Source organism: Lactuca saligna, chromosome 1 (assembly GCF_052625555.1).
Source record: "Lactuca saligna cultivar CGN05327 chromosome 1, ASM5262555v1, whole genome shotgun sequence".
In the NCBI taxonomy this organism is placed as follows: Eukaryota; Viridiplantae; Streptophyta; class Magnoliopsida; order Asterales; family Asteraceae; genus Lactuca; species Lactuca saligna.
In genome coordinates this window covers 162,465,044-162,477,128 of record NC_136417.1, presented here as the reverse complement: position 1 = coordinate 162,477,128, position 12,085 = coordinate 162,465,044, and the positions used below count along the sequence as shown (strand labels likewise).

At 31.4% G+C, this 12,085-nt stretch overlaps 2 protein-coding genes across 4 annotated transcripts; one reads left to right on the top strand and one right to left on the bottom strand.

Moving 5' to 3' along the window:
• The first annotated feature begins 239 nt into the window (after positions 1-239).
• NUDX15 (nudix hydrolase homolog 15) lies at positions 240-3,839 on the top strand. Its single transcript, XM_078994153.1, has 4 exons — positions 240-781; positions 1,471-1,613; positions 2,546-2,665; positions 3,305-3,839. The coding sequence occupies exons 1-4, from the start codon at positions 406-408 to the stop codon at positions 3,527-3,529; spliced, it is 864 nt and encodes a 287-aa protein (XP_078850279.1). The 5' UTR covers positions 240-405; the 3' UTR covers positions 3,530-3,839.
• Positions 3,840-5,328: 1,489 nt separating this feature from the next.
• On the bottom strand, positions 5,329-8,524 carry LOC145001291 (myosin heavy chain-like protein). Of its 3 annotated transcripts, none has more exons than XM_078960678.1 (9): positions 8,274-8,524; positions 7,625-7,752; positions 7,380-7,427; positions 7,181-7,294; positions 6,894-6,943; positions 6,722-6,806; positions 6,482-6,571; positions 6,179-6,259; positions 5,329-5,557 (listed from the first exon to the last, which is right to left on the bottom strand). In XM_078960678.1, the coding sequence occupies exons 1-9, from the start codon at positions 8,434-8,436 to the stop codon at positions 5,531-5,533; spliced, it is 786 nt and encodes a 261-aa protein (XP_078816804.1). In that variant the 5' UTR covers positions 8,437-8,524; the 3' UTR covers positions 5,329-5,530. The 3 variants fall into 3 exon arrangements, with proteins under 3 accessions (XP_078816804.1, XP_078816792.1, XP_078816798.1); XM_078960666.1 differs by having other exon boundaries at positions 5,329-5,543; positions 8,274-8,521; XM_078960672.1 differs by having other exon boundaries at positions 5,329-5,543; positions 6,722-6,772; positions 6,894-6,962; positions 8,274-8,516.
• Positions 8,525-12,085: the final 3,561 nt, after the last annotated feature.

The following is a 12,085-nucleotide window of genomic DNA, read 5'->3' as shown; positions in this document are numbered from 1 at the left end:
ATAAGGAAGCGATGACAGGCCTTAAGGCTGCCCAATTGAAAGAGACAATGAACAACGAAATTTAGTCCATGATGGATAACCAACTTTGAAATTTGGTTGATCGAACACATGGTTTTAAGACATTAGGTTATAAGTAGACAGACATGGATGAAAATTTACACAAAGCCTGTATTTACTATTTTTTATTATTTTTTATTTTTTTATAAAAATTGTAAAATATTTAGTTTGTTCTATGGGTTGGTGACCCAACTCGCCGTTAAAAGCCCGTCAATTTTCTGGGTAATGAATCCTCTTATGATGCGACTTGTTGATCCTGATCTATACGAACTTCCATTCTAGGCAATGATCTAACGATAACTTGCTATCCGATTCAACTAGGAATTTTGTAATTAGTCAGTAGATCACATGCTCTTCCTATTGAGAAGGATATCATCGCTATCAATCGCAACAACATCACCCTTATCCTACTCTGCTCCCCTTTCTAGGCTCAACAACATGGCGTCGATCAACAACAACGGGAGTTCGTCGAGGTTATCGGTGTTAGCTCAGCAGCTCCGCCTTTACAAGCCGCCGCCGGGTGATGCTGAGGATGATGACGAAGTCGTTTCTCAAGTGGGTTTTGCAGAATCCGCAACCCCAGTTGGGAATCGGCCTTCGGAAAGATTTAGACCTAAAAGAGCTGCTGTTTTGATCTGCCTTTTTGAAGGGAATAACGATGGTAGTGGCGAGGATCTTCGTGTGATTCTTACTAAAAGATCTTCTAGTCTCTCTACACATTCAGGTACTTCCTGCTCTAGTAGTCTTCAACTCACCAATTTGCGAAATTGTTAACGAATACCTAGAAATTGAATTGATTAATAATTTCAGTTTTGGGGTTTATCACTTCCATTAACTATATACATTGAGTGGCATAATTAGGCATTTCTAGCATTCAATAATCTTTTCAGTTTTCGCTAACATTCTTTTGGCTTTTGATCAAGTGAATTGGGTATTTTTCATCGATATGAGGTTGTTATATCAAATTGTGTGTGTGAAATTCCTAAAAGAAGAAAACAAACACAAAATTAATCAAACGTTATGTGAGGTAATCCATAAATATTACAACTTTAGTCCTGTAAGATTGGGGCAATTTTGTAATTTTGCATTACAAATTTGAACATTTTTTAACTAATAGCTTTATTCAAATATTACAAAATATCTAATTATTAACTTTTGTAGCTACATGCTTTGATTTATTGGTGTGTTATTGCATCCTACTTTGTCATTTCTTTCTATTACAACTTTTAACTTTTAACTTTTTTCTTATTAAGGAATTGCATTTTGAAAGATCTACAAGATTATATCATTTCTTTAGAAAGAAGTGAGAAAAGAGGTTAATATATAAATTATTAATAATTAAATATAATAATAAAGAAACCAATAAAAGTAGGTTGTTATTTCTTGCATTTAAGCCTTAAATTATGAGTTTAGGCGAAGTCTCATTGCCCGGAGGGAAAGCCGAGGAAAATGATACAGATGATGCTTACACTGCAACAAGGGAAGCAAAGGAAGAGATAGGGCTCGATCCTTCACTTGTAAATGTTGTAGCTGTTCTTGAGCCATTTTTGTCCAAGGTATTCAAGGGGATTTATTTATTTATTTATTTATTTATTTATTTATTATTATTATTATTATTTTACTTAATCCGACCAAAAAAGAAAAACACAGCTTAGGTTGTGTTTGGCCGCCACAACTAGCTGATTTTTCGAACTTTTATAAGTTGTCATGTTTGGCAAACCAAAAAGTAGCTGAAAAGCTAACTTTTTAAAAAGCTACTTAGACTAGCTTTTTAGGAGCTTTATAAAATTTTTCTAAATATACACTTAATTAATTATAAAAAAAAAAAAACACACACATTCTTTTAAATGCTTATTTATGTTATTTTATTTATTTCAGCTAGCTTATCAGCTAATTTTACCAAACATTATTTTTTATCAGCTAGTTTTTCATATAACAGCTAGCTTTTTAGCTATTAGCTAGCTTTATAGCTAACTAGTTTTTCCAACTAGTACATCAAACGTAGCCTTAATGTATTAAGAGCTAAGACACTAACCCCTTAACTTTATGCCTTTCTTCTCACGTTAAAATTGATGAATATCGTGAAAATTGTGTCTTTTTAATGTAAGGGTAAAATGGTCATTTAGTTTCATTCAGACGTTCGGTTTAGAAATGAAACATGCATTATATATATAACAATGACACTTTGATGCTCCTAGATTAAGCCATGTTTCTATTTGTGAAGGTAAAATGGTCATTTACTTTGATGTAAGGGTAAAATGGTCATTTTCTTTGATGAACGCCATGTAAGGGTAAATCTGTCGCTCGCATAAATTGTCATAATAGAAACATGGCTTAATAAAAGTAAACATGGTCATTTGGTTTGTTTTTTTGGAATGTAAGGGTAAAACGGTCATTTACTTTGATGAATATTGTGAATCTTGTAAAATGGTGTGTTTTATGATATTTAAGTAACTAAAATCTAAAAATTTGAAGGTTTCATTTACAGCATCTTCTACGAGTAATTCCTGTAATTGGCATACTGTCTGATAGAAGTGCATTCAATCCAACTCCTAATGTTGATGAAGTAGATGATGTCTTTGATGCTCCTTTAGAAATGTTCTTAAAGGTAATATTTATATCCAATTCAAACCTCACACTTTGAATATGTTTACATTTTAGGCCTAAATGCAAGAAATAGCAATGTACTTTTATTTATTTATGTATTATAGCATCCTACTTTCTTTCTTTCTATTACATTATTTTGTTTTCAATTTTGTTCTTTTTAAGACATTGCATTTTGAAAAATACGCCCAATTTTTAACACTATGTTTTCAAATATTTTTTCTTATTAGAACATTATACCTTGCATTTTTCATTTTTTCCGATCTAGCCCCTGTAGTCGTTTTTCTCTAAAAAAAATTGTCAAATGTCACAGTTTTTTCTGGAAAAACAAAAAAAGTTGAGGGTTTATTTGGAAACTTATAAAAGGCTAAGTTTTTTTTTTCAGAAAAAAAAAAGGACAAAGTTGAGGGTTTTTTCGGAAAAATGAAAAAAAAAATCTAAGGTCTTTTCATGAAAAAAATAAAAATGATGTTTAATCCTGAAAAAAACACAAAGATTAACCCTATGTTTATTTGTTCATTCTCCATATAAATTCTCATACAATTCTCTAATAAGTTCCAACTTTTTCAAATTTCAATGTAGAGTTTGACTTTTTTTTTTTTTTTCTAAATTTCTTCACACAAATACAAATTTTATAATTCAGGATGAAAATCGAAGATCCGAACAACGCGAATGGATGGGAGATACGTATTTAATTCATTTCTTTGACTATAAAATAAATGGAAAAAGTTATTTAATTTGGGGTCTCACTGCTGGAATTTTAATTAGAGCCGCATCCATTGTGTACAAAAGACCACCTGCTTTTATTGAACAAAATCCGAAATTCAAAGTTCCTGAAATTGCAAATAAGGACACCACAATGCCATAAAAAAAACTCATTGAGATTAAATAAAAATTTCGGTCAAATTCAACCGTTGACCTTGAAATATTGATGGGTGGAATTGGTGGCGATGATGGAAGAATCCGGCCACCATGGTGGTGGTGGTGATTGAAGAAATGGTGAATTTCTTTGTTTACTCTTTGGCACCCTTTACTTTTATAGAGTTGCGTGTATAGTCCTTGAAGTAAGTTAAAAAATATATGTTGACACAATTGTATTGAGGTTATCTTGTTGACATGAAACAGATAGTGTTCACATATTTTTGTCATTTTAATAAATTTGATTGGTGTATTGCTGACGTGTGGCATTGTATTTGGTGTTTGAAATTGGAAAATTCCATTTACACTCTTATAAAATTATAAAACTTCAAATTAGATGTATATTCTTACAAAAACTATTAATGAATATATTCAAATACTTAACTGAATGATAATATATTTAAATATTAAAAACAATATCATTAAATTAAATAATAACTAAGTTATTAAAATACCTATTTACAATCTTTCTCATAATTGATCTTCTTCACAATATGGTTATTCACAACATGATTATTTGTCGTTTCATATTCTACATAATTGATTAGCAAAACGTATTGATTGACTGATTGCATATTCCTAATCGATTGAAAAACAGTATAGTTCATCTCTTATAATCAATTTATGAGACCCAAGTTTATTCTCTTCTAAACAATTTTATTGCATACTCATACTATTTTTTAGTATACATACATATTATTTACTTATTAATATGTATAAATAAATATTTAACAAACCGTTATGTGTAAATGAAATGTTTTTACACAAAAAGTGTATTTTATTCATAAATATGTACTTTTATATTTAAAACTTTATTTTTATGTATAAAAATGTTTTTTGATATTTAAAAATATATAAAAATAAATGTAAAAATTAATGCATTAAATTTAGAATAACTATCAAAATTGTTATTATTAAATTATTTGTGAATGGTCAATGTGCTTTAAACAAGTGGGTCTTATGATAAACTTTTTGCATGGATGGTTTTTAAGAAAATCTTTACATGATCCTTTTAATTAACATTTTTCTGTTAAATGTGGGAGTATACATATTAACCGAAAAAACGAACCAAAATCAAATTAATCGAACCATTACTAAAAAAAGTGCTACAGTTTCTATTTTTATTAACTAAATATATATGGTTCGGGTTATGGTTTTCATCCAAAACCAAACCAATAATATTAATAATTATTTTTAATACAATATAATATTAAATATATGGTATGTAATTATATTTAGAATTGAAAATTTAAAAAATAATTATTTTGAATTAAATGGGATACTTAATCTTTTATCATATTAATATAGTTATAAACACTATTGTTCACTTTTTATAACAATGTATTTTAAGTTTTTTTTTTTTTTTTTTTTTACTTTTTATAGCAAAAAACCAGCATCTCTCCCCTTCAAGTCTCGAGTTGCAAGTTTGAAGGGGAAAAAAAAAACTTGTGTCCAGTTGCAATATAAGTGACAAGTTTTGTGAAGCATTGAAAGACTTTCGATTTGTGGCTTATGTGAAAAATACATAAATAATTGGCGTAATCGTCAAGAAAAGTGTAATATTGATTTGCATAAACCAAGTTTTTAGGTCCATCCAGTGTACCATAACACGTGTATATATATATGTGTATATATATATATATATATATATATATATATATATATATATATATATATATATATATATATATATATATATATATATATATATATATATGAAATGAATACCCAACTATAAAAATATCACTATTCACTAGCTAACGCAACTTTTACCTAGAAATTTATTTAAAAAAATCTTTTACATTATCATGTACTTGAAGATTATAGAAGCTAAATCCTCCTAATTTCAGACCTATAATTATAATAAACTATTTTATCAATGTAAAGAGATCCATTTGCTAGCAAAAATTGTTCAAGAGAAACACGCCAAAGCTCAAAGCTGGGAACGTGATTAGAGCAGATGCCTGAAATATTCAATCTTTAGATAAATACGGATTTAATTCTTCGTTTAATTCATAAAGATGATTTTTTAAAATAAAGAAGACTTGTTTACATAAATGGTCCCTGTGGTTTACCAAAGGTCACAAACTCAGCCCTTACTAATTATTTTTAACAATCATGGTCCCTGTGGTTTCTAAAAGTTGCATGAATGGTCATTTTTGCTAACACCGTTAGTTTTAATCCATTAGTGTGAGGGTAATTTAGTCTTTTTAGGTACCAGGGACTGAGTTTGTGGCTTTTCCACCCCTTTACTTTTTAAATTTTCATTTTCACCCTTCACTTTGAACTTTGTAAAGTGCTATTTTTAACCATTCATTTTTTAAACATTCATTTTTCAAAATGATCCCTATGGTTTACCCATTATCACAAACTCAGTCCCTGCTACCTAAAAAGACCAAATTACCCTCACACTAACGGACTAAAACCAAAGACCAAATTACCCTCACACTAACGGACTAAAACCAACAATGTTAGCAAAAAGGACCATTCATGCAAGTTTAAAATTAGCAAGGACTGAGTTTGTAACCTTTGGTAAACCACAGGGACCATTTATGTAATTTTGTGAATAAAGAATAATGCAAAAGGAAAAGAATCTTACCAAGAAAAAGACTACTTCTTTGTTGGCATAAGCAGCAGTGTATTTCCATTTCTGCATTTCATTCTTTACAAACCATTGCAGCTGAATAAAACACACAAATGTCAATATTTTTTAATTTGAAATTCAATCAGCTACATTTACGAATATACCCCTGTGGTCATTGTACAACAGGCATTGCCCAATTGTACAACAAGGGTAAACTCGTAAGAATGTTCAAATAGTTTACAATCTCATTTTCTTCACCAAAATAGAAAGTGTGTTGGGGTGGGGTGGGTGGTTGGGTGGGTGGGGGGGGGGGGGTACCTGGTGATGATACTGTTTTACTGCTGACCAACTTCTTCCCATCATTCTCCCCAAGTCATCAACAAGACTTCCAAGTTGACTTTTGGCAAACTACAAATAATAGTTATTATTAGAGTAAATTACACGAATGGTCCCTATGGTTTGGGGTAATTTGCGCGTTTGGTCCCTAACTTATTTTTTTTAACATGTTTGACATTTACAATTGAAAGTATGAAAAATGAAGTATTATGTATGGGGTACCTTTAGAAAATAGCACCTGGTAGCATTCCTTTTGGCTTCCTGTATTTGCCTCTGTATTATAATGTAAGGGCATTCACGTCTTTTTCTTTTGCACAGACAAACTTTTGTCTCATTGAAATTACAGATAATGTAAAAGCATTAATAAGAAATAAGTCAATGGAAGAAAACAAACCTGTGAAATTTCAACAGCCTGTTCAAGATGTTGAATATGAATCCATTGTTCTGTTACAATTGCAGCCATCTGTGTTGATATTAATAAACAATTTTTTTTTTGAAAGAGATAATAATGAATTCAGTGATTTTGTAAAAGTGGTAAACAGATATTAAATAGGAAACTATAGATATGTTAAGGGATAATCAGAAACATTCTTAACCAAATACTAAAAGTTGATTATCTACAGCTTATCATGAAACACTTTCAAATTGTAACAATAGAATTAAAGAAAAGAAATCACTAACCTTTTCAACCCTTGATTTGGTTACTTTCAGCCTTTTTTCAGTATCTTGTGCTTTGGATTCCAAGTTGTGAAGCTCAAAATTGTTTCTTCTTGCAGTATCCCAAAGATGTCGAACCTGAACACAGGCATCTGATTTAGTTTAGTTACATTTGTTACAAGTGAAATAAAATGAAAAGTTTATTTATTTAATAGCATTCAACCTCTTCTTCAAGCTGAGTAACCCTTTCATTTGAACTTGATGAATCATTCTGCAAACACATGATGGGAATGAAGAGGGCATTTATGTCTTTTACACAAACGAGAGTGCAAGAGTGAGTTTCTTTCTACCTTGTTCCACCTTTTTTGGTGGAACAAAAATTGCAACTTTTGTCATGATGACATCAGTTTAGAGTCTTAATCCAATGCGTGCGAAAAATTGTACAATAGAAGAAATAAATATGAGAACCTTCATAGATAACAAAACAGATTGCAAATGATCAACTTCATTGCTCATCTCCTCAATCATCTTCTCACTTTCTTTGACATAAAGATCTTTTGAATCTACTAATGAATTGCTTTCCACAAGGATAGATTCTGCATTAATGTACACATGGACAACAATGAAAAAAGCAATATTCATGATTTTGCACAAAGTGTTTCTTTCTAAACCCTACTATTTGAAAGAACACAAATACCAAAATATATTGAGATAACATATGTAGTAATCAGAAGCAGTAGTTCTTGAGTTACTAAATATTCCTGGAAGATTTAAAGATTATGGATTTTGTAGGTTTACTTTCCATAGTGAAATGTTAGATTTGGTGCTAAACTGCTAATGTACTATTACATTACGAACTTTCAACTTAGGATCATAAAATTTAAATTTGCAAAACCTTGATAACTACATCGAAGTTAGTAAATAGCACTTCGAATAGAAGGTTTTCATCAGTTGCAGCTTCCAATTTGAAAAAGTTGACTCAGGAAGATCAATGCTCTTTCGCATATTTACAGCTAATGAGAAAGTAAACAAAAATGGATATGCTATTAAGAAATCAGTTGTGAATAATAATCCGATGCTAAAAAGAAAACAATTTCGAGATCGAAGAACAACTTACCTAATCTAACGACCTTTAGCTCCGCTTCTCGAATTTCATCGATCAAATGTCGGCGAGCATCGCTGCCAGTGCGTGAAGATTGAGGAATCACAGCCATTGAGTTGCATATTGTTAAGAGATAAACTAACAAAACGGCGGGAAGCATGGAAGGTGAGATCGCCATTGTTCTTCGTCTGCTCCCTCACAGAAACTCCGGTCAATGATTATTTTAGTTTTAAACATCAAAGAGTTTCATTGTAGTCCATATTCTTCGAGTTATGTACAGTATAGGTAGAAATGGACTTAACAATAAAAATAACTATTTTGGTAGCAATGGACTAATTCCCAAATCATAAACAAAATTAAAATTTAGGAGGACATAAAAGTGGACCAAAGCTAAGCAATAAAAGTAAAATCAATTTCGGTAGCAATAGAAACTTAGAAAGACGCCAAATTACAAAATTTATGGACCAAATAGAAAATTAAGTCATTAAGAGGACTTGAGTTGCCAAACTGAAAAAATTAGGTACCAAAGTTCCTAAATAGCAAAGTCCACCGACTTTGTTATAGAGTATAATATAAGATTAGAGGGGATGAGAGGGAAGCTTCCATCATTTTTTGGTCATACCTTTATTTTTTTCATTTTTCTTTCCCTCACCTAAAACCCAATGAATGTGGGAAGTTATTCTCTGACTTTTTTTTTTAAATATATTTCATACATATATTATACTCATTTTGTAGGAAATTAAAAACCATAAGTTTTGATATACTTTTTATATTTTTTTAGTAAGTATATAATTTTATAAATATTAAAGAAGATAAATAAATAAATAAAAACCCTGACCAATAGCATGAAGGGAGAGAGTGCGGCACCCCCTCCCCCATCTCTTTCCTGCAGCTTTTTTCCCTCACATTTCCCTCACCCACGGAGTGGTGTGCAGGAGTGAGGGAAGCTTCCCTCACCCTTTTCCCGCACCCACTCCGTCTAATTTTAAAGAATTGTAGCAATGGTTAAGTGTTTGCTTTTGTAATTATGTCTCATATTTTTGGTGAACTTTATAGATCAAGGCTATTTTTAGATAAAATATTCAACCAAGTATCTTCTCTGGTAAAGAAAACATAATGAATATTCAAAATAAAAGACGAGTCTTGACTGCTTCGTCTTCACAAAACCTGGTTTTCGTACCTGTCTATTTGTGACATGAGAATACAAGTTATTTTGAAAGTGAGTATCAGCAATAAAACTTGTGAATTCATAAGTATTTATGTGTCTTTGATTTATAAAAACTGTAAAGAAAAGACTTAGTAAATGTTTGTAGAAAAGTTTATATCATTGAAAATGTTTATAAGTAATTGTAAACGTTTGAAAACCCTAGAAAATCTCATATTTCCTACTAGTATATATAGTAGTCTTCTACCAAGACTCAATTGTTTTGAAAGTATGCATCACTGTAAATGTGACGGTTTTTCCCCTGTATAACTATTATTATTATTATAAAACTATTGTCTACCTCATCGTTTATGTGTATGTGTCAAAAAATAAGGTAATAATGAAAATAGTATATCTATATCAAATATATTTTACCTCATCGTTCATGTGAATGTGTCACAAAGTAAAGGTAAGAAGGAAGATAATATAATAACTAAAATTGCATCCTTTTGCACTAGGATATTCACGGCGTGGTAACTCGCCGAATAATACAATCGTAGACACCCGTCGATGTGCATTTTCCCTACTGTAACTAACAGCCTTGGGGGTGGAATGGTAAGTCCCGAAATGTAAGTAATAGTATTTATGTAATAGTATCTATGTAAATGTATTTATGTAATCGTATCTCTTGTAATTGTATGTCTTGTAATTGTATGTAATCATATCTCTTCATATAGTATGTAATGTATTAGTATTCTTGTAATTGTATCTCTTTATATAGTATGTAATGTATTAGTATAGACTCATGAATGAACTGACTCTTGTGTGATTCTTTGTACTTATAATAGTAAGTAGTATCTCCTAACTATACTTATTATAGTTACTAGTAATGTACGTGTATAACCGAAAGTATGCATTTGCTACCCAAAGGTACTGAACTGACTGATGGAACTTTTATGTCTATGTAGGTATACATGATATATAACTAACATTTAGACGACATTCGGACGAATAACCGATACCCTAAGGCCACATCCCAATGAGGAAAAGGAAATAAAGCGAGCTAGCCGTCCTAAGTCCTTTAAACATTACTTATATAACTATATATATAGGCATGCATTTGACAATATAAAAGTATAAAAGAAGTTTTGTAAAACCTTTGAATGCTAATTTCGACGAGCTGAGTGTTTCCAGACGCTCCAAAGGGCTCTAAACGTGATTTTCTCGATGTTTTCTGGAGTTTGAATGCGTTTTGAGTGTTTACGGTCGAGGTTCTTAGAGAGAGAAGGAGAGAGTGTGGCCAGAAACGTCCTAATGAAGTCGAATGCATCGTATTTATAGGGGTGAGGTGAGGGGCCCACTCGTCACTGACCGTAAGCAGGTTTACGGTCGTAAACGAGTTTACGGTCGTAATCCACTTCGACCAGAAATGTTTGATTTTTCCAGATTTTTGGGTTTCCACGCGATTTTTGGTTCCGATTCGTAAATAAGTTAATTAAATATAACTAGATTATTTTAATAAATCAAAGAGTTTGACGGAAAATTTAACAAATTTGAATTTTTATTAACGGAATCGCATAACGGAAACGGGATAAGTTTCGGGTTGTCACAAACATGAAGACGATGTTTGGAGGAGAAAACAAAGGATGTGGTGGAGATAAACAGAAGGAGGAGGAGGTGTCGGTGGTGGAACAGATCTGATATGTGGAGATGCTAGTGGTGGTGTTTATGGAGGAGTAGAAGCGAGAGGAGTGAAAAGAGATCGCGGTCATTGGAAAATCATAGATATAGAAGATCTGGTGCAACGATGTTCAGAAAATTGCAGATCTGAAAGATCTAGTGTTGCGACAATCAGAAAAACATTGATCTGGAGGTTATCAAATAATTATAGATATAGAGGATACAGAAAAATTACAGAGCTGGACATCGAGAGTGGCGGAGGGTGGTGGTGGTAAGGTTGTCGGCAATAGTGGCTGCAGTAGGTGGAAGGTGGTATTCAGTTCTGTCAATAATTTCCTTTAATTAGTTGGTTCTTAGGTTCTTAATCTTTTTTGGTTCTCATTTAAACATTTACTTTTATATATATATATATATATATATATATATATATATATATATATATATATGTGTGTGTGTGTGTGTGTGTGTGTGTGTGTTAGTGTGTGTGTGTTATGTATAACGTGAACGAGACAAGGAAAGCTGTATGAGAATTGGGTACATAATTCTTGACGCAATCCTGTATTTTTTTTTGTCTTACCTGTTATCTAATACATTTGCCAAAAAAATTTCTTTTTCAATTTGATTAAAGATACGCGTATACACATATTACTTCAATTGCCTTCCACTTCCCCGTTCCATATTTTATTATTATTATTTCTTTTTTTTTTTTTCATCCACTCAGCCTAGGAAAATGATAACAATTTATAAACATCCAACATAAGGACCCAAGATTGCACTTTTATGATTCCATACACACAAAAACGTTTGAAAAGGCCACTCATACGGCCGGGAGTTGCTCATACTCAATTAGACTAAAAATATGGGACAAAAGGACATAAATCTAAGGACCAACAAGATCTAATAAAACATTTATCAAGTTCTGAACTTTCTACCTCTTGGAGAATGTTTATAAGATACAAGTTCTAGATCCACAAGGCTTGAAGCTTCCCAAGTGATCTCTAAT

Bases quoted from the DNA above. Each gene is read 5' to 3' on its own strand.
- NUDX15 (XM_078994153.1), top strand. From the start codon at position 406: ATGCTCTTCCTATTGAGAAGGATATCATCGCTATCAATCGCAACAACA. The intron at 782-1,470 runs GTACTTCCTGCT...TTATGAGTTTAG, and splicing joins TAGTCTCTCTACACATTCAG to GCGAAGTCTCATTGCCCGGA. The intron at 2,666-3,304 runs GTAATATTTATA...TTTATAATTCAG, and splicing joins CTTTAGAAATGTTCTTAAAG to GATGAAAATCGAAGATCCGA.
- LOC145001291 (XM_078960666.1), bottom strand. From the start codon at position 8,436: ATGGCGATCTCACCTTCCATGCTTCCCGCCGTTTTGTTAGTTTATCTC. The intron at 6,807-6,893 runs GTTTGTTTTCTT...TCTGTGCAAAAG, and splicing joins AGGCTGTTGAAATTTCACAG to AAAAAGACGTGAATGCCCTT. The intron at 6,260-6,481 runs GTACCCCCCCCC...TGTTTTATTCAG, and splicing joins TAAAACAGTATCATCACCAG to CTGCAATGGTTTGTAAAGAA.